The sequence below is a fragment of the Schistocerca americana genome, chromosome X (assembly GCF_021461395.2).
Source record: "Schistocerca americana isolate TAMUIC-IGC-003095 chromosome X, iqSchAmer2.1, whole genome shotgun sequence".
In the NCBI taxonomy this organism is placed as follows: domain Eukaryota; kingdom Metazoa; phylum Arthropoda; class Insecta; order Orthoptera; family Acrididae; genus Schistocerca; species Schistocerca americana.
The window spans coordinates 707,862,556-707,885,819 of NC_060130.1; the positions used below are offsets into that span (position 1 = coordinate 707,862,556).

General features: G+C 44.3%; 1 protein-coding gene across 1 annotated transcript in view; it reads left to right on the forward strand.

Moving 5' to 3' along the window:
• LOC124556266 (adhesion G protein-coupled receptor L4-like) overlaps positions 1-23,264 on the forward strand; it is a 370,316-nt gene that overhangs the window by 232,865 nt on the left and 114,187 nt on the right. Inside the window, exons 7-8 of the mRNA XM_047130252.1 lie at positions 1,611-1,808; positions 16,998-17,246. Coding sequence (XP_046986208.1) covers positions 1,611-1,808; positions 16,998-17,246 — 447 coding nt within the window. The remainder of the gene's footprint in view (positions 1-1,610; positions 1,809-16,997; positions 17,247-23,264) is intronic.

Below are 23,264 nucleotides of genomic sequence, written 5' to 3' on the forward strand. Positions count from 1 at the left end.
AAAACTCTTGCTCACCTTTGCTGCTGCTCGACGGGTCTCTAACCAGCGCTCAGTACGTGAAGAATCTCGTTAGACCCATTCTTTTGCCGTTCTTGCAACAGGAAGGTGACGTGTTCCAACAGGATAATGCTCGTCCACACACTGTCCGTGAAACTCAACGTGCTCTTCAAGACGTGCAGCAACTTCCCTGGTCGACACGATCTCGGCACTTGTCTCCAACCGTGCAAGTGTGGGGTATGATGGGAAGAGAAGTGACTTATACGACTCGTCAGCCAACAGCTCTTACAGAATTACTTGAGCAGGACGATTAGGCGTGGAATGACGTATCCCAGGACACTACTCGCCATCTGTAGGACTGACCGGATGCCAGAGTCAGCGTCTGCACTGCCGCCCGTGAAGGCTACAGTACATACTGATACGGCTGTTTAAGCACGGGTCGATACCTCGTACCTCAGAACCACTTCAGCTATTAATCTGTAAATGTAATTATTGCATGTACTCCATATGCACTGTTGCAACAATAAATCTTGTGTGAATTGGAAACATCTAAAAGAGTGTACCAACTGTTTTTCTGGCAGTGTAGTAAGGCACCCTAGACAATATACTTGAAAATAAGGATCTAATGATCGAACATGATTATTTAGTTTTTATTGACATAAACAGCTTACACCTTACGCCAGCAACGTAAGGTAGTAGTAGCTGTTAAAAGTAACGACTGCCGGGCTGAAAGCATTCATTGCAACACAATCCATTGGTAGACTATTGGGTGAAAATAATTTGGTACCATGGCTTGTGCCAGTTGTTTATTATATGGGTGCAACTGCTACAGTATTTTCAAAACTGTTTTATTCAGGGCGCACAGGTCACAAGAAAGATGATGAGCCTTTACTTATGATTTTTGTTCTCACACAATTTAACACCGTCTCCTCAAATTTTATTGTGCGAACAATTCCTTCTCGAGAAATTGAGCAACAGCGTATGACCTGAATAACCCAGTTTGTAGTATATGTTTTTCTTTCAATTAGGATGCCACTGGTTGAGAAGCTTTGCTCCAGGCATCATGTCTGCAAGTTCCTGTAGGGAGAAATACCCATCTTCAATAACTAGTCATGAACTCTGTAAAGAGAAAAAGTTATAACGGGGCTTTGAGCAAGAGATGGAGGCACCAGGATGGAAATCAGACCACACTGAATCAACCAGCTCTGGTCAGCGACCTATGCGCAGAGGACATCTCCCTCTTCTGTATCACAGCCTTCCACGTGACGAAACCAGACCGGTAACCAGGATGTAACACAGCCCGATCCAACTCCCGCAAAGTTAGCGGGGAGCAGCAGCATCTAAACCCGCCCGAACCATCCTGTCAGCACTCGAACAGCTAGACAGTTATGTGATGCAGAGCCTATGCTACTCAATGCTGTGTCGTTGTTGCAGACGCATCTATCACTGCTGGGACACAAAACACTGCGTGCCACCCATGGCTACCAGGGCAGTCCCGTATTTGCTACCTTCCCAGGAGTACGATGTGAGAGCCCACCCATCTCTGTCCTCGCCATAGTATGTACAGAAGAACTCTATGTCTGAAATCTGGATGAGGTCTGATATCCTCACAGCAACCGCCAGCAGCTTCGCCAGCAGCCTCGCCATCTCCGACCAGAGTGCCCGGAAATACGGCGATGCAGCAACAGCAGCGGCGGCTGCAAGGGCGCACAGTCAGCAGCCGCGGGCCGTCGCGCTTCAAATGCCGTGGTATTGACCTCGCCCGCCATCGTTACTTGCAGTTCCAAGCCAATGGTTGTAAAGGAGCTGGAGTAAAGAAGCTGTTGTAACGCTGATCGAACCTCCTTCTGCTGCATACTTCATCCTTCTTCAGCAGACGAATACAATCCACACTAAAGCATCCTAGACGTCCTGTTATAACTGCATAGAGCGATAAACTTCACCCTGGCCGCTTGCATGTGATTTTCCATTGTTTTTAGAGGTTGCATCACCCACGCAGCAGGTAGTTTTGCTACGGAACATGAGTGGCTTTCATACACATATCTCACACGCGTAACTTATTCAAGATATTGTGCTAAGTGACATAAACATTTCCGTCCATTCGTTCCTTATCTCAGAAATACTCACTGTGGTATTCCTTATAGTCCATATTATTTTTACGCAAAACGTTTTAGACATCCAATGAAAACTCAGTGCCAGAAGTCAGAAAAACGTGAATTGACCGACTAGGGACAACCTTCTAGAGTATTGCAAAATCAATGGATCATTCGATTTTACATCGGTGATAAGCCATCCACGTACACTGATAAGCCAAAACTTTATGACCACTGACTGAAGGCTGCATGTTGGCGTTGCAGGCACATAACGCGATAAGCAAAATACGCTATGTGATCAAAAGTATCCGGAAACCCACAAAAACATACGATTTTCATATTAGGTGCGTTGTGCTCCCACCCACTACCAGGTACTCCATATTAGCGACCTCAGTAGTCATTAGACATCGTGAGAGAGCAGAATTAGGCGCTCTGCGGAGCTCATGGACTTCGAACGTGGTCAGGTGATTGGGTGTCACTTGTGTCATACGTCTGTACGCGGGATTTTCACACTTCTAAACATCCCTAGGTCTACTGTTTCCGATGTGATAGTGAAGTGGAAACGTGAAGGGAGACGTACAGCACAAAAGCATACAGGCCGACCTCGTCTGCTGACTGACAGAGACAGCCAACAGCTGAAGAGAGTTGTAATGTCTAATAGGTAGACATCTATCCAGACCATCACGAAGGAATTCCAAACTGCATGAGGATCTACTGCAAATACTATTACAGTAGGTGAAAGGTGAGAAAACTTGGATTTCATGGTCGAGCGGCTGCTTATAAGCTACTCATCACGCCGGTAAATGCCAAACGAAACCTCGCTTGGTGTAAGGAGCGTAAACATTGGACGACTGAACAGGGGCAAAACGGCGTGTGGAGTGACGAATCACGGTACACAATGTGGCGATCCGATTGCAAGGTGTGGGTATGACGAATGAGCGGTGAACGTCATCTGCCAACAGTAAAATTCGGAGGCGGTGGTGTTATGGTATGGTCGTGTTTTTCATGGAGGGGTCTTGTACGCTTTGTTGTTTTGCTTGGTACTATCACAGCACAGAGCTACATTGATGTTTTAGGCACCTTCTTGCTTCCCACAGTTGAAGGGCAATTCGGGGATGGCGATTGCATTTTTCAACACCATTGAGCACCCGTTCATAATGCACGGCCTGTGGCGGAGTGGTTACAGGACAATAAGATTCCTGTAATGGACTGGACTGCACAGAGTCCTGAACTGAATCCTTTGGGATGTTTGGAACGCCAACTTCGTGCCAGGCCTCACCGACCGACATCGGTTCCTCTCCTCAGTGCAGCACTCCGTGAAGAATGGACTGACATTCCCCAAGAAACCTTCCAGCACCTGATTGAACGTATGCCTGCGAGAGTGGAAGCTGTCATCAAAGCTAAGGGTGGGCCAACTCCATATTGAATTCCAGCATTACCGATGGAGGGCGCCACGAACTTTAAGTCATTTTCAGCTAAGTGTCCGGATGCTTTTGATCACATAGTGTATATAAGCAGCGCAGAAACTAGAGTGTTTCTAGCGACAATACGAATCGCAAATGGGAAAATTATCTCACGTAGGCTACTTTGACGAAGGGCAGTTTGTTACGGCATGGCGGCTGGAAACGAACACCTCAGAAACGGCGAAGCTGGTCGGCTGTTTGTACTGTACGACCGTGACGATCTATGAAAAGTAGTTGAAGGACGGTGATGTGTGGCAGGTGGCAGGTCTGACGTCAGAGTACAAAACTGGTCAGGTACAAGTGTTTCGGAATGTACCGTTCAGACCACATTGTTAAATACAGGGCTCAGCAGCAGGTGAATCCTACGGGTTCCAATGTTGAATCAAAGTCATTGTCAATTATGATTGCATCGGCCACAGGATCATCGAAACCGGGTGATGGATAAATATAACATGCGTCCTTTAATTAGATGAATCACGTTTCTTGCTACACCACATCGATGAACTGACCGGATGTACTATGGTCTGGGCGAACAGATGCTCTGGACTTGCAGCGCGACACAGACAAAGCTTGTTGAGGAATGGTGTTATGCTATTGGAGACATTCACCTGGGCTTCCGTGGGACCTGTGATTGTAATCAATGGTAGCTGCATATTACGTGAACATTATTTCAGACTACCTGCATCACTTCTTGCTTGATATCTTTCCTGATGGCGATGGCACTTTCCAGTATGATTATTGCCCGTGTCACAAAGCCAAAATTGGTGCCACAGTAGTGTAAAGGGCATGGCAGTGAACTCGCGTGGATGTCTCGGCCAACAAATTCACCTGATCGGAACCTGATGGAAGACATCCGAGACGCTATCGTGCACCAGCTCCGTGCCCACAAACCATCGGCCTGTATTTTCCAGGGTTTGCGTGATTTGTGCGTAGACCTCTGGAAAGTCACCAAGGACTTGTCGACTGCATGCCATGCACAGTCGCTGCTGTACTGCGTTTCAGAAATGGTCCAACACGCTATTCATCATGATGTTATTATGTTTTGGCTAATCACTGTATATCTACCGCACTAGTATTTGGTAATATCAACGTCTGAACTTGATTTTATTTGAAATTTTAAGAACTAACATAATACACGTTTCCGCCTTTTTTAACTACCTTATCTCCATGTATCTGGTGTTTCATTTACCGTATAAGTCCTGTATCTGCTACGACGTTGTGCAGGAAACAAGATCAGGAAGGCAGGCTCCGCTCGTCATCTACTCTCCAGCCTGTCCGTCAGACTCCCGCAAGTCTCATATCGGTTTTAGCCAAGCCCCTTGGTTAGAAGTCGGAGAAAATCGTTGCACCAATAACACCTCACACTGATGCGTCAATAACATCTTTACACAGAGTTGCGTACAGATTCAAACTGAAGCCTTTCAAAACAACAGTAGTACATTGACTGCCAATTCGGTGTTGCTCGGTGTCACAACTGGCATTACAGTCTGAGCATGATGGAGACGCTAATCGTGATGTTCTATTTTCCTCTGATGCAGGCTACATTTAGCTGTGTGCAGAAGAGCTGAAACCGGAATTCTGAAAATTGTCATCAACTACATGATATGAAAATAGGATTTTGGTGTGCAATTACTGCACCGATCTTTTTCCAAGACATCGTAGCGTCTGATAGATATTTTATCAATAGCCTGCAACTTCTTTGTTTTCAGAAACTAACAGATAACGAAACGACAGTCGATTATTGCTTGCAGGACAACACAATCGCACTTAGTGCCCATCAGTCTATGACAGCATTACGAAGTTCTATTAGTAATATGAACTATCCTCGTAATACTGCCATAGATGCTTTAGCGATGTGTGCACTGGCAGCACTGATCTCGAGCTGTAGGATCTGACTGGTCAGTCGATAGACTACCGTTACTTAGTAAAGTCTTTTCAGGTCGAGTTTATATACAGCTACGTGAACAATTGCCATTGATATACCAGTCAGTTGTGCTAAATGCCAAAGTAATTTTTCGGACATTTTTCCGAGGACGATACTCAATCGTCTAATTCAGCTAAACCCGATACGACACCTGCCAGTCTGAGAAAGAGAACGGGAGGAACATCATCTGGTCAAAAGTTAGTGGGCAGTAATAAGGGGAGCATACGCCCTTCGCCTTTATGACTTCGTGAACCCCACTGGGGACGGATTCAATAAGGTGTTTCAATGTCTTTTGAAGAATGGCAGCCCATTCTTCTTCAAGAGATGACACCAGAGAAGGTAGTGATGTTTAATGATGATGATGATGGTGATGATGTTTGGTTTGTGGGGCGCTCAACTGCGCGGTTATCAGCGCCCGTATAAATTTCCAGCCTTTGCTCAGTCAAAACTCAGCACCTTTCATGGATGATGATGAAATAATGAGGACAACAGAAACACCCAGTCATCTCGAGGCAGGTGAAAATCCCTGACCTCGCCGGGAATCGAACCCGGGACCCCGTGCTCGGGAAGCGATAACGTGACCGCGAGACCACGAGCTGCGGATTGATGACATGTGACGCTGGGATCTGGAGCGATGTCGACGTTCTGGCTCACCCCAAAGGTGTTCCATTGCCTTCAGGTGGGGAAAATGGACAAATCTGTCAGTTTCAGGAATGTTATTGTTCAAATGCTGCTTTATGACATGATCGTTTGTCATGCTGATATAAACAATCATCGTCTCCGAACTGTTCCTCTATTGTAGGCAACACACAATGCTGTAAAATGTGTTCATATCCTTCCACATTTCGCGTTTTCTTAAACACAATAAGGGGACCACACACTAACGACGATAAAAATCCCATACAGTAACATCACTTCCTCTGTGCTTCACTATTGGCACTACACGTGATGGCAGGTAGCGTGCTCGAGCCACTCGCCAAACACAAAGTCTCCCATTGGACTGCCAGAGGAAATAGCGTGATTCTTCACACCAAATCACTCGTTTTCAGTCATTCATTATCCAGTGGCGTCGCCCTTCACATTGTCTCAATCGTCGCTTGGCACCGACTACAGAAACGTACGGCTTATGAGGAGCTGCTCGATCGTTCTACGCCAGTCCTTTTACCTCCCTCTGCAAAGTCGTTGTGTTAGCTGGACTGCTGGTAACTCTTTGGAACTCACAAGTGATTCCCACCGCTGACTTCGTGCTAGTTTTACAACCACCCTTGCAAAGCTGGTACTTGAGGTCTGTCTGGCCTTGACTTACCTATGGTCGTCCCTTCGCATTGTCATTTCACGCTCACAATCATTGAGTTGGGCAGCTTTAGACGGGTTGAAACGTCCCTGATGGATCGGTTAATTAGGTGACATGCAATGAGTATTCCACATACAAAGTCAACGAGTTCTCCTCATCGACCAATTCTGCCGTTATTTCCTCTCTACTGGTAAATGTAACGATCGGAAGCCGCCTTCCTGGTATACGTCCCCGCACAACGTCGGACACAACGCTTGGGTCGTACATGAAACATCATGCATTTCAGAATGCCACTGAAGACAAAGCTAACAACCACCCACAAACTCCCATACAGTTCAATCTGGCATGTGCTTAAGTGCCTTCTGGAGATTCGTGTGAAGGGTGTTAGGGCTTTTGTCGTTTAGTCCACACCATCATATTCATGTTCAGTTGGATATAGATCACATAGGTTTGAGGAGTGAGGCGATTCTAGTCGCGTGATGTCCTCATGAAGGAAGAATCCGTACATCCTATGTGGTCTTTGAGCATGATCCACTGGACAGAAGTCAGGCCCGTATGCAAAATGAAATCGTCGCAAATACCACTGAAGGATGTCGTCTCTGTAAACCGCACCACCATAGAATGCGTAGGAAACACGTGCTGTGGAGATTTCTTCCTAACACGGTGCCATCCCAGACTAAAACACTGGTGACGCCATATCTGTTCAAAAATGGTTCAAATGGCTCTAAGCACTATGGGATTTAACATCTGAGGTCATCAGTTCCCTAGACTTAGAACTACTTTAACCTAAGTAACCTAAGGACATGACACACATCCATGCCCGAGGCAGGATTTGAACCTGCGACAGTAGCGGCAGCGCAGTTCCGGACTGAAGCGCCTACAACCGGTCGGCCACAGCGGCCGACGCCATATCTGTCCCGTTCCGCAATATAGTGTCGATCGTACCGTGTCCCATGTGTACACCAGATGAGAAGGTGACTAATAACCACTCACCAGGCTATATTGCTACTCAACACTGAACAGTACAATCCCCACAGTTTGAAGGTTCACTTTCTGTGGGCAAGACATCGCCTTTGGCTACTAAGGTAGTGAATTTTGACGAAGGGAAATCATGTGGTAGGCCGCAGAGCAAACAGAGCAGTCTCTCTAAGGCATCATTACGCAAGCTGATGGTAGATAAATTATCCGATAGTGAAGATAAAAACTACGCTGTTACGTTATCCTTCTTTTTCATATGTAGCAGAGACTAATTAGCCAAAACATTAGGACCACCTGCGTTATAGCATGTCGCTACATCTTTAGAACGCAGTACAGCAATGATTCTGCCTGGTATGGATTTAAAAAGACCTTGATAGATTTCTGGGGATATGAGGCACCAGATGTCTACACACACGCCACGCAATTCCCTTAAGTTGAGGGACGATGATTTGTGAGCACGGAGCTGGCGCCCCATAACGTAACAGATCTGTTGTATCGGGTTCGCATCATCAGAATTTGGTGACCAAGACGTTAACTTGAATTCATTACCTGTAGCACGATTTTGGCAATGTCAGATGGACAGTGATTATGCGGGAAGATGCCACCGCCGTACGGGAAGCATCAAGCGTGAAGATGTGCAGGTGGCCTACATGAACATTGACGTAGCTCATAGCTGTAATGGTGCCTTCGTTTACTACCGCAGATCCTATGGAAGTCCAAATTAATGTCGTCCTTCGCATAATACATCCCCTCACGGCCTGTGTCTTTGACACGGTGCATGTTTGGAGCATCCACTCCGAGGATGACACTGTATCTGGACACAATCATAGAATTGGTGTAGCAAGAAACATGATTCAGCCGCCCAAGCGACTAGTTTCCCTTGATCCACGGTGCAATGTTGATGATCCTGTGCCCACTGCAATCGTAATTGACGACGTCTTGGGGTCAACATGGGAACGTGTCGATGTTGTCTGCTGCAGAACCCGATGATCAACAATATCCCTTATGGACAGTAATGAAAAAGTATTTCCTACATTGTATACCAAGGGAACACTTGTGCCAACGAATCCGTCAGCTCCTAGTCCTCTAGAAGTGGTAAAAAAACCATAAGCACAGTATGCCCATCCATCTGATTACTGACGCAAAGATCGAAGCAGGATACCGCATTGAGAAGCTTTTAGCCAGTTATCTAAATAAAAATTTGAAACATCCACTATACCTAACCGAGAGAAACTTGTCAGTAAGTTTTCTAACTTAGCCATTACTCCTAACACATCCATTCTTTCTCTGGATGCAAAAATCATGTATCAAGTATTCCTACGTATCCGGTACAAGACACAATTAATGAGAGTCTTTAGACACACTGCGGAAGAACCCTAGATGAGACAGATGATGATTTCTAGCTGTTGAAGATGGTGTTACGTTTTAATTATATAAGTTGCGTGATGGTATACAGGGCGTCTCTCGTTAAGAGTCGTCAGGCGCATTTTCTCTGGAGTTTCAGCAGACATCTGCAATTTTGTTTTTGCAGAGTGTAGCTGCATTCAGCCCAAACAAATAGTGCTCATCAGATCTTGAGTGCGACGGCCAGTGTGGGCGGAAACGTCGGTTTATTTCCCGTTATAAACAAAACGATTTTTGAAGCGGAATTTTACCTGCCCAGTTGACAGAGCGATCCCAGACTAGTCTGTTCCGATATTCGTTTTATCGACGTGTATTTACACGGACAGCCAAACGCGAAGAATAAACAGCAATCCAGCAGCAACTCAGTAACGCTGCATGCTTGGCAGTAGCAGTCAGCGCGGGGCAGGGGAATACTATCGCTGCTGGAATATTGGTTATTCTTAGAGTTCTATGGTCCACGTTAATACATATCGACAAAACAAATACCACACTAGGCCAATCTGGGACTGCTCTATCGAGCGGGAACTTAAAATTCCGATTTAAAAATCGTTTTGTTTGTAACGCGAAACAAACCAACACTCCGTTGACAATGGGCGTGCTATGGGTTCTCCGATTTCCTATTGTTCAGGAAACATCTTCATGACGAATTTCGAGCGTCCTGTTATGGAGGGTCTAACTATATACTCCAACATAATCGTTTTAAGAACTCAAATATCTTCCGGTTCAAATGGCTCTGAGCACTATGGGACTTAACTTCTGAGGTCATCAGTCCCCTAGAACTTAGAACTACTTAAACTTAACTAACCCAAGGACATCACACACATCGATTCCTGAGGCAGGATTCGAACCTGCGACCGTAGTGGTCGCGCGGTCCCAGGCTGAAGCGCCTAGAACCGCTCGGTCACACCGGCCGGCTGCCTTTCTTAGATCTGTCTAGTACGCTTATAGAGAACACTATCAGTTACAATGTTTATAGAAAACCTACAACTTCTGACCTGGTAATTAATAATTCTACAAACCATCCAACACAATAAAATATGGCAGCGTTCAGATCAATGCTGCACAGACTAGGTAATATCCCATTGTCTCAAGGTGCCCACAAGTATGAGTTTTGATAAATTCAGTTCATAGGCCACTCCAACAGCTACGGGGTTGGCTTTGCCACTAATATGAGTAAGAGTGTTTTAAAGACCAAGAATGAGAATCGTAATCCTTCTGTGGTCCGGGTTCGAATGCTCTTGGCCCCATCCGCAATAATCCCCATGATGATCAGATTTATCGTAGAATACTATGGTAATGTTTCCAGGAGGAGCGTAAGATAGTTGAGTTCTTAAAACATAGTTCTGACCTACTTCGTTCCTATAAATAATGGAAAGAAGCTCACATACTGGGAAAAGTCGCGATTTGATGCTTTGGAGTATATTACAGTACATGCAACGGGCGTAGTTCAAGATATATTGGTCAAACCGGTAGAAATTTTGAGTCACGCTTTATGGAACACATTAACAAACCAGACTCCCAATCAGCTTTAAGTATCCACCTTCAGGAAACTGGGCAGTCAATTACGGATCTCCCATCTAATCTTGAGATAGTTTATCGAGCAACAAAAGGCAATACACGTAAAATTTTGAACGAATTGAAAACATAACGCTCATTGAAATAATTTTCTGATGAAACACTTAATGCACAGACGGATTTACCACAGAGAAACAGTAACGCGTGTAAAAGCCGAGGATGAAAAAGAGAGAATGAAACATAACTTTATGGAGAAGCGATCCATTGCTGTTAAATTTTGTTGCAACTGGAAGGATGAATTAAGGTAGGTTATTGATGAGCCTTACTACTCAATAAAATCAAAAAGTGACTCAGGTGGACATTCCCACAGTTTATCTGAAACAACAGAGTGGTACTGGCGTCCTGGCGGTAGTACTGACACCCGGGTAAAAGATGGACCTTCAGAGTGAGATGCAATTAAGATAAATTACATTCGACAAATCGCTTAAGCTTAATGACTATATAAAGTGAATGTCTGCGGGATAATAGTCTACGATGTTGAAATCTAATCATAAATTACTAAAATGTAATTCGCCAAAGTATTCGATACTCAGGAGTGCTTAAGAAGAGAAATCAAGAAGAAAAACGGCAGACAGACATTACTCAAGAAATGTCAGTCAAACATATACTGAAGGCTTTCAGCTGGAGAGAACAGAAGTCACTTAGCTGATGACTCTGAATCGAATGAACAGATACACTGATGCAAACTGTAAGGGGTCCGTAGGCCCTTACTATAAGTTTGCACTCGGCACAGGTCGATAGGGCAAACAATCGATAGTGTCGGGTTGCGAGAACGAGTGTAGAGTTGAAGTCAGTTCCCAGGTTGCGGGCCGAGCGGTGTAGAGGCCTGTTGCTGTAATGCAAAGCTTTACCGCCAAAGGGAGTGGCCATCGCCGCGGTTTAACCCCTTTGTGTTAGAATAATACGGGGAAGTGAAAAAGTATAATTACTAGAGTGATCAGTGATATTCTGTGCCGATATTTTTTGGTTTCGCGTCTACCGCGCCGGCATCATTTGGATTGCAGTGTTGGATTGCAGTGATGGTATTTGCGTGTGACGATTCTGAATAACGAAGAAGCCTGTGCTGAGATTAGCCGTAATTAAATATGTATGACGAAGGCAGTGGCTGTCTCCTTTTTCTTATGTTTTAGAGACGAATATAGGTTCTTGATTAATGAAGCTGTGTTGGCGTTCTTCTTGTCACCAGACATTTCATTATTACAGCATTTGAGAAGGACAAAATGGAATGTAACAACTCCGTAGAAGTCAAATCCGATTGCCAGCCCCATTAGGTACACGGTCACATTAATTAATATTTATTTGGGCTGCTATCACATCCCGATCGAGCGGGATACATAAATCGGAGGTGTTACAAAACTCTTGTAGGTCATTTCATATGAAAACCAGGTAGAGAACACTGTAGAAATACACGAGGGGCGTTCAGTATGTAATGCAATACACTTTTTCTCGCCCAATTTAGGTTGAAAAAATACGAAATGTGTTGCGAAACATCGTGGAATATTCCCGCTTCAGCCTCTACGACTTCATGAAGTTCTGATAATTGGCTGCGCTATACGTAGCCTCCAAAATGGCGTCTGTAACGGAGATGCGTTCCAAGCAGAGAGCTGTCATTGATTTTCTTTCGGCGGAAAGCCAGAGCAGCACAGATATTAATAGGTGCTTGCAGAATGTCTACGGAGACCTGCCAGAGAACAAAAGCAGGGTGAGTCTTTGTGGAGGCGTCTGTCATCATCGCAACGAATTCGCGCAGATCTGTTCGATCTCCCTCGTGCCGGCCGGCCGCACACAGCTGTGACTCCTGTAATGTTACAACGTGCGGACACACTCATTCGAGGTGATCGACGGATCACAATCAAACATCTTGTTGCTCTACTGGGCGTCTCTGTTGGTAGTGATGACACATTCGTCCACCAGTTGGAGTACTGAAAGGTGTTTGCCCAATGGGTTCCCCGCCGCCTAACGGCAGGCCATAAAGCGCAACTAACGACTGTGTATGAGAAGTAGCATCTCCGACATCGACCAGTGGAGTGGTAACATGTGGGCATAAAGGCGTTCTCAGAAAGGTGGCGTAAGGCCGTCATATTCAATGGAGACTGTGTTGAAAAATGAAGTTTTGTAGCCAAAATAGTGAGGAATAATATGGTGTATTGGAAACCTGAATAAAACCAACCTGTTTTCAGAATTATGTTACATTACTTACAGAACGCCCCTCGACACGCCAGGTTCACCGAGAGTGCTAGTGCACTGCTTCCTGGACTCGGATAGGCGCGCCGGCCCCAGATCGAAGCCGACCACGGTGGCCACGCGGTTCTAGGCGCTGCAGTCCGGAACCGCGCGACTGCTACGGTCGCAGGTTCGAATCCTGCCTCAGGCATGGATGTTTGTGATGTCCTTAGGTTAGTTAGGTTTAAGTAGTTCTAAGTTCTAGGGGATTGATGACCTCAGATGGTAAGTCCCATAGTGCTCAGAGCCATTTGAACCATTTTGAACCCAGATCGAATCCGCCCGGCGGATTAATGACGTGGGACGGTGTGCCGGCCAGCCTGGATGTGGTTTCAGGCGGTTTTCCAGATCCCACTAGGTGAATACCGGGCTGGTCACCACGTCTCTGCTCAGCTACACGATTCGCAGACATTTGGAACACGTTCGCACTATTTCTTGATTTACACTAAACGCAGACAGCTGGGGTTCACTGATTCCATCCAGGCAGGAAGGGCATCCGACCATCCCTTCACACTAACCTTGCCAAATCCGATTGTAACCAAGCCGACCCTGCGAAAACTGTGGGACAAAGACGTCAGCGACAGACTTACAGAACATCCGTCGTAGTTTATTGGTTCCTAGAAGCTTATTCTTTAAGCATTACCTTAAAATTTCAGTACATTCATCCCCTTGTTTGTTGGAAGATTACTTCAGTAACACTGTACAGCACATTCATTCCCTCTAGTCGGCCGTTATGTAACTTCACGCATTTGCCATTTCCCGCGCTGTCTTATCACAGTGTTGTGCCAGTTTAGCTCAGTTCGGATGTCCTTACGGCATATGCGGTTTTTCCGATTTTTTCCATTTTTGTTAGTTATTGAAATATACTGTTATTTTATAGGTTGCTTGTCGGACCCAGTCGTTTTAACTTGGACCACTGCTTTATAGTGAGTGACTTATTTTTATTCCTTTGACGATGAACAGTGGGATTTGGCTATAACTGTTTTTCCTGTATACATAATGATTTAAAAGACATTGTAAGTGTACTGTTCATGGATTTCTTACCTAAACATGATCACTTTCTTTAATTTGCTTTTCTGAAGAGTAAATGTGTTGTTCTTCCAATGTACAGCTCACCAGAGGATGCATTTTAAGAACTCGAAACGGGTCGTGACCTTTCAATAAATTACTTTAAAGACTTGATCGGATGACATTTCATTCAACATGTTTATTCAAATGTACGCTGAATGGTGTGCTCCGAAACCCGCGTACTTGTTCCAGTATTGTATTCTATTGTCATATCTGCCACAGATCGCTGCAAATCCTGCTTTGCAGACCGGGCAAGCCTCCGATCTCCAGGTCCTATAACGAAGCGTGGGCATCCAAGAACTTGTTGCCTAGTGGTGGCTTCACCATCGTCCAGTCACTTTCCATAGATACAACTGTATCACGCGAACAGCCGACCACCTTCACCGTTTCCCAGACACTCATTCCAAGACGCCGGGCCATAAAAGTCTGTTTATTGTCAAAGTCGCTTACGTCAGCGGATTTCGCTAAATGGGTCCCGCATCGTCGCTATAGCAGTTTCTTATTCGTTTCTGCTTCATTTATATACGAGGGGCGTTCAATAAGTAATGCAAAACTTTTTTCTCGCACCATTTCGTTTGAAAAAATGCGAAATTTGTTGTGGGACATCGTGGAATATTACTGCTTCACCCTCTATAATTTCATGACGTTCCGGTAGGTGGCGGTGTTTTACGTAGCCTTCAAAATGTCGTCTGTAACGGATGATGATAACGTTCTGGTTATTGGGGCACACAACTGCTCGGTTATCAGCGCCCATACAAATTCCCAAACTTTGCTCAGTCCAAACTCGCTACTTTCATGAAAGATGATGAAATTATGAGGACAACACAAACACCCAGTCATCTCGAGGCAGGCGAAACTCACTGACCCCGCCGGGAATCGAACCCGGGACCCCCGACTTCTATTTGTTTGGCCTACTGAGGTATGCACTCTCGGGGAAAAGTTCGTGGGTCATGGGGAGGTTATTGATGCCGTAATACGTTGGCTCCGACATCCACCAGTAGATGGTACCATGAGGGCATACAGTCCCTCAGAGTAAGGTGGCGTAAGTCAACGGAGATTATGTTGAAAAATAGTGCTTTGTAGCCAAAAGAGTGGGAAATAATATGGTGTCCTGGAATCCTGAACAAAACGACCTGCTTTCACAAAAGAACTTCGCTACATTTCTTACTGAACGCCCCTCGTATTATCCTTGCCACATCGTGGGCCTGCAGTGCCACCCAGTGCCTTCAAATTTTGCGGTGGACAGTGCGCACATTATTTTGGCTCGTCACTGTATATGCTTTACGGAAAGAAGCAGGTCGTCCAACTTTCAAGCTTCATTAACTTTCCTCTGTTCGTAAAGTACCCTTAGTAGCTGAAATAGTGTGAAGGATAAACCAGAAAAAGAATTCTGCCTGGTGGACGAGAAATTTTCCGCATTTTCCTTTATCTCAATGGCGCTAGTCCTACAGCTTCGTAAGGGGGTCTCTGGACTTTGAAAGGAATCGTTAGGAAGTAGTTGCAAACTAAAGTTTTGTAGCAGTCCGTGGTGAGTGCTTGAGTAACTCACAAAGCCACTGTCCACGTAAGGCAGATGTTGAGTTCGAGTCCCCCTCCAACTTAAGAGTTTCACTGTATTGCAAACGTGGACTGCCTACGCTGAGTCATCAGATAGTGTTACTCTGTTCCATTCGTTGAAAACTATTGGGTTCCTTGAGGAAAATTGCTCAGAGATTTCCACTCGGTGTTGGATGCTCCTTTTATATTGCTCACCTCGGTTTGCTATTAAAGAAACAGATTGCTCGAGATGCTGATTGAGGTCTGGTATCACTTTGATTTACTTTTTTGTGACATTCATCCTCAGCATTATGTTGATATGGTTCATAGTGGGTTGGATTTCGTCACTATTGTCTCTGGATGACGGCGCGTTGGCAGGAATCATTTACGCTATTTAAGCTTGGAAATGCTCCAACTGAACTCTCTCCCACAACCTGTTCTCATTGAATGTAAGAGATACCGCTGTACATAAATGGCCAGAATATCCACTTCTAAAAAGTGTTATCTTCTGAAACATAAATGTTTCCGTTATTTAATTAATTATCCATAATTCTGACGTTTTCAGTAGGGATACAGGATGATTACTAAATTTATTCTTGGTAAAAAAAAATTTAAGTGCCATTGCAATAACATTTACAGTAGTGATTGTGCCGAGTAGTAAGACTGCAGCAACTCATTTATGCTGATATCTGCTAAAAATTTCATGATTTTTTACCTGTCTCTGAACTCTGTATACTGTAATATTTTATCCAGCAGAAGCGTTGCTGTTTCACTTATGCCTTTGTCTATTTCTCGTCAGTATTTATTAGTTTATCGTTTTCATTTTTCCATTTCTAAGCTCTGTATAGATCAGTATTTTGCATCATATTGTCTCCTAAATGTCTAATAGCCCCGTAGAATCAGTGGTTGTTAACAAGCAACCTACGAGTAACACCACAAACTTAGTTCAAATCAATTTCTCCTTTATTTCCCGAAGTTAATAAATCTATTCTCTACAGCCATAGGTTGGGACGCTAAAGCCTAATATTTCTTTTCTTTCTCTGCCTACAGCACAACTTCTTGGAACACATATCGCCACATTACGTTTGATGCGTAATTTTGTGTTCTTTTTTCTCATTTTTAATCTCAAACTCATTCTACTCCTGCTAAGTCTTTGGAAAGGCATTTTACCAAATTAGCTCAATAAATGTACAGTTCCCAGTTTAACGAACAGAATTTTATGAAACGACGAGCAATTTTATATTTTCATTGGTGTTATTGAATTTAACTTTTAAGAATTAAAGTATCAATTGTGAAAAATCGGTCTCCCAGTTTTTTCCAATATGCTAGTCCTACAGTCTTCCCCCTCCTTTTCTAAGCAAATGTATATGTAATATATATCTGATATAAATGTAATGGAACACTATTTTCATACTTATTTTTATTGCATTTTCTGTTTTCAGTTTATCTTGTTGACTTTGGGATATCAAAACACAACTGGAGCAGAAACACTCGCTGACACATTAGCTCTCCTCAAAAAACTAACCAGGTTATTACCAGGTGAAGGAGAGCAAGTCTTGGATTTGCTTCATGACGTCCAAAGCTACTTGAATCAAACAAATTTCCTCGATGACATTCTCGCTTCCGTGAATGACTTCTACGAAATAATAAGTATATTACTGGATAATCCATTTTCCATCCAAAATCCTGAGGTACGGATTATGTCTTAAGCTTTTATTTTTAATTAAAAGATACTCTAATCTTAAATGTAGCTACTGCTGAAATATATTTAAGTACCTTCTTGTTTGTTTTTCATTTCACTTGAGTTTCAAATAATGGTCCTGGAAGATCTGATTCGTATATCATCGATTACATATTTATTTAATTTTAAGGCAACCACTGGGGCATTCATTCATGCAATCTCACCTGTTTCCACTGTAAGGGCAATGTATAAACATTATATATTAAGCCGATGTAGGTAAGTTTCCCACTTCCCTACAATGAATGTTTACCTTTGATCGATCAAACACGATGAGGAACAAATAAAAGGAAATTACTTGTACGTGGTATAAATATTGGACAGTAAACTGGTGAAATATAAGTTAGTTGAAGAATTAAAATTTCAGTCGCTATTAAAAAGATTCATAAAATTAGACTTGACTCTAAGATAGCACTTTGTTAAAACATACGATCTAAGAGTTGAAGTAGTTGACAAACAAATCATGAAGTTAAGTGATCAGTGAAGCAGAGAAACAAAGATAGCATTTTAAAGATTTTAAAGCTGTTACCTACGACTGCAAGAGAAAATGAGTTAATTCGTATGGTGAACTGCGACTGTGTGTGCAGTAACATGAAATAGTGTTCAGGCAATGTGAACCAGAAGATTGCGAGGCATTTCGTTAAACTCAGCTGAGCCAATTATAAATGTTATTTGAAATGACAACATCACTTTGGTTCCGAAAATTGGATGCGTGTCGTTATATGTCAACAAGATGCACAAGATTAGCAAAAGAAGTGCATAGTACCTTTTCAAGAGAAGCTCATAAGACTGATAACAACTGGCCCGAAAGATGAGAAGTCTGACACAAAAGCGTTGCTATAAATGTGTATAATATCAATCGCTTCCCAAACAGAGAAGAAGTGATATTATTACATAAGTGATATTATTGACAGTATGTAAACAGTTATGGATCAGAAATATAAAAATTTGAATATCTCGCCTAGTCCGACATATCTGTAACGAATTGGTGCAGCAATAATTTTTCGTTTAAGATAATTATGCAAAAAACACAAATGAGGCGTCAAGTAAAGGTGCTCCATACCTTCTCGAGAAATCTAAATTAGTCGACACTTAAAACAACATCAGATACAAATTGAAACTGGTTCCCACACAGGAATTCGTAACAAGAGTTTTTTGGCTTCTGTGCGCAGTATTCTACTAGTGAGCTATCCGAACATGTCTAAAATCTCTGCGTAGAACTCCTGTTTAGCATTACCACTTCCGCTTGCCGTTCCCGTCCTATTTCTACTTTGGTAATATGTGACATATACCATGAACAGTATGGTGAGAAATGGCTTTCTTACAGTTTAAAGAAGTTTATAGAATAAAATACATTACGTATGCACTAACTTTTATGCTATGACTATGAGAAATGTTCGTCCCAACACAAAAATGTATTGAAGTTCACATTTTTCTGGCGGCTGTGTTATAGTAAAGACATCTCGAAATTTCAAATGCAACTCTGTTACGAACGATGCAGCGTTTTTATCAATAACTGTCATGGGCTTACCGTTTGATTACTGCAGTTTTCTGAAACTGTGCTGTCAGCAGATAATTAACTGCATAATTAACTTTTATGCATTTTTCGTTGTTAACATCGAGTATTTTTACGAATCACAGACGTGTGACAGTATTATGTAACACAGGCTCACGCAGGTGATTCAGTAATGCGATTTACTGACCACATGGTGGATGACAGAGTACTAAACACGTCTGTAATTCATTTGAAAATGACTGATAAGATGTTTTTTTCTAGCAATACCTGGTAACAAAAACTTGTTTCTTGTGAAATAAATTTACATTATGTCACAAACTTTGTCATTGTTGTTATAACCAAATATCATTATCCCGAAGGCCTTTGAATACCGAGGCACTAATGGTGATGTGAGGTATTAAAAAATTTCCGCCTTCTGCAAGATAGTATGTAATTGTGGAAGAAACTGATAAAGCGTGAAACATAACAACAGTTACAAAATCTCAAGAAATCTGCAAAGAAATTCAGGTTAAAATTTAAGTGATTATTAGAATCTGCTCGCTGGAAGAAAAGTTCAGCCTCCAAATCGAGTAAGGCGTTATAAATAATTTACAGGTCCTGTGGAACCCTTTGGAGTCAATAGAACGGAAGTATACTGCTGGTCGTTAAAATTTCATTACCAGAAATGATTGCAATCAACGAAATTTTACTTGTTGTGGTTATACATTGTGGTAGGAAGAATAGATGATAAAATGCGTAGGTGATTTGAGGTTGTACAGGGTGTGAAATATAGTATACAGAGATGCCAATCTCTGGTATCTGCAATTGTTCTACCCCACCTGGACAACGAGTTGAACTGAGCTTGGATGACAGAGATGGATATGACATTGTATGCTACTTCCACTCTTATGCCTGAGTTCATCAGTCACAGAAGTTGCAATTGATGGCGTGCCAGTCTCTCGGCCACCCACTATCCAATGTGTTCAGTTGAGAGAGTTAAAGACAATTCGCTGGCCGGAACAACATTCGAACACTCTCTGTATTGAGGCATTAGTCGACTACAGCATTATTCCACCTGCGAATAAGGCGCTTCAGTCGGCTCGTGTATTTGTATTTCCCTGTGCGGCTGAAGGCCATCAGAATATGCTTAGCGACCAGGCACGTTATCCGGACTTCCACAGTGTATACTACAGTCGAAAGACTGGAAACGGTGTTTGTAAACTGTAAACTCACCGTGTGCTTCCGATAATGGCCACAGGAGGCCAAGTCCAATAATATTATTATTGGATAGTAGGTCCGGTTAGCAAAGGAAACATGCTGTACTGCGCTCTCTTGTTGAAAGATAACGTCACGGGTGTTAATATGTAAGAAATGTAACGGCTGATGTCCAAATTAGCGGCTATGTGAATCATAAGTGATAGTGTAATCTATCCAATGGCAGTCCATACCATCACGTCAAGTACTGGGCCCTTATGACGATGACAAATGTTACCTGTCACCGTTCGCTCTCCTTTAGCCTCCACACACCGATACGGCCATTGTCCTGTGCTCACTGTTTTCGTTGGACGCACCACTGTCGCCGCGCCTCTCTTTTCCGCCGCCACCTCAATGGAACCCTCAACAATGGTAGCCACACTGACAGTCCGTGGTGCTCCAGACGTCGTCACGAGCGAGGTAGCGCAGTGGTTACCACATTGGCCTCATATTCGGGAGGATGACAGTTCAATTCCCGGTCTGGGCATCCAGATTTAGATTTTCCGTGACTTCCCTAAACCGCTTAAGGTAAATATTGGGATGATTCCTATGGAAGGGACAGCCAATTTCCTTCCCCATCCTTCCCTTAACCGAGGTAATGACCTCGTAGTCGATGGGACGTTAAAATCTAGTCTTCCAGACGTCGTCACACTGTTAGTATGGATTCTAATAATGCTGCAAACAAGCCCATTTCTTAAAAGTACGTGACGTTGTTGAACTAACCGTCACCGCTGAGTGAAGAATATATCTGTCCTCTAGGGGGCTAGTCGTGTGGCACCGTTGAGATTCTGCATATCGTTGAACATGGCCCACCTGAACCCATCGATTTCCTATTCACATGAGAACAGTGGGATGCAAACGAACGGAATTAGCAATATCTCGGAACGATAAACCACAGACTCAGTAGGCCACGATCCAGCAGTTCTTAATTTCCGACATGATGGTAGACTCTTCTTCTTCTTACTCGAGGCGTAACATGACCTTCTCACAAAGATGAGATTTATGGATGAGTAACCCACTACGCGATCTTTTCTTATACAGGGTTTCCCAAGAGGAATGGTCAATATTCAGGTATATGACAGAAACGATCATTCCGAAGCAAAAAACTGTAGTAAACATGGGCTCTAAAATGCATGCCTTGAAAGCTATGAGCACTTTTTTCAATATAAGAGATGTGTGTCACAGTACCAAAGACAAACAAGTGCTGATAGTTCTTAAGGTATGCACTTTAGAGCCCATGTTTGCTCAATATGTTTTTCTTGTTTAGATCCATACTAGCCAAATGTGGAAAACAGATATCTGGCAGTAGAAAATAATTCACAGTATCAGAGGTGAAGAAGTGCTCATAGCTCTTAAGGCAGCGATATGCATTTTAATGCCCATGTTCTCTAGGCTTTTTTGCTTCAAATAATCGTTCCTGTCATATCCCTGAATATTGACTATATTCTTCCTGGGACGCCCTGTGAATACAGGGTGTTACATAACGATACCTACAACATTGGAAGAGTTGTAAAGGGTGTCTTGAGAGACAAATTCAGGATAGTAACCCGTGTCCGGAAATGTCGCCTAACGACACTACAGAACGTCGAAGTCACAAGCGCCGGCGCTCATAATTTCGTCGCTCTATAGCTTCGTTGTATGACGTTTCCGGGCACGGGGCTCTAGCCTCTGTTTGCTCCTCACGACGCCCTCTACAGCCCCTCGAAGTTTTTCGGTATCGCTTTGTAACACCCCGTAGGTTGCAGATGGCATTACTCATACGTACAGTGTGCGGCTGCTCTAAAATCTAATAAATTGCATATCCATGCAGGAAGTTGGCTTCATGCCAGTTTGATGTTTGATACATGCCAACTTCCTAGTGTTGCAGTTTTAATGGTCAGTTGTGCACTAGTAGTGATATAACTGTATTTGTTGAGTGACGTACATTGACAAATATTTCCAGAATTACACTCCTGGAAATGGAAAAAAGAACACATTGACACCGGTGTGTCAGACCCACCATACTTGCTCCGGACACTGCGAGAGGGCTGTACAAGCAATGATCACACGCACGGCACAGCGGACACACCAGGAACCGCGGTGTTGGCCGTCGAATGGCGCTAGCTGCGCAGCATTTGTGCACCGCCGCCGTCAGTGTCAGCCAGTTTGCCGTGGCATACGGAGCTCCATCGCAGTCTTTAACACTGGTAGCATGCCGCGACAGCGTGGACGTGAACCGTATGTGCAGTTGACGGACTTTGAGCGAGGGCGTATAGTGGGCATGCGGGAGGCCGGGTGGACGTACCGCCGAATTGCTCAACACGTGGGGCGTGAGGTCTCCACAGTACATCGATGTTGTCGCCAGTGGTCGGCGGAAGGTGCACGTGCCCGTCGACCTGGGACCGGACCGCAGCGACGCACGGATGCACGCCAAGACCGTAGGATCCTACGCAGTGCCGTAGGGGACCGCACCGCCACTTCCCAGCAAATTAGGGACACTGTTGCTCCTGGGGTATCGGCGAGGACCATTCGCAACCGTCTCCATGAAGCTGGGCTACGGTCCCGCACACCGTTAGGCCGTCTTCCGCTCACGCCCCAACATCGTGCAGCCCGCCTCCAGTGGTGTCGCGACAGGCGTGAATGGAGGGACGAATGGAGACGTGTCGTCTTCAGCGACGAGAGTCGCTTCTACCTTGGTGCCAATGATGGTCGTATGCGTGTTTGGCGCCGTGCAGGTGAGCGCCACAATCAGGACTGCATACGACCGAGGCACACAGGGCCAACACCCGGCATCATGGTGTGGGGAGCGATCTCCTACACTGGCCGTACACCACTGGTGATCGTCGAGGGGACACTGAATAGTGCACGGTACATCCAAACCGTCATCGAACCCATCGTTCTACCATTCCTAGACCGGCAAGGGAACTTGCTGTTCCAACAGGACAATGCACGTCCGCATGTATCCCGTGCCACCCAACGTGCTCTAGAAGGTGTAAGTCAACTACCCTGGCCAGCAAGATCTCCGGATCTGTCCCCCATTGAGCATGTTTGGGACTGGATGAAGCGTCGTCTCACGCGGTCTGCACGTCCAGCACGAACGCTGGTCCAACTGAGGCGCCAGGTGGAAGTGGCATGGCAAGCCGTTCCACAGGACTACATCCAGCATCTCTACGATCATCTCCATGGGAGAATAGCAGCCTGCATTGCTGCGAAAGGTGGATATACACTGTACTAGTGCCGACA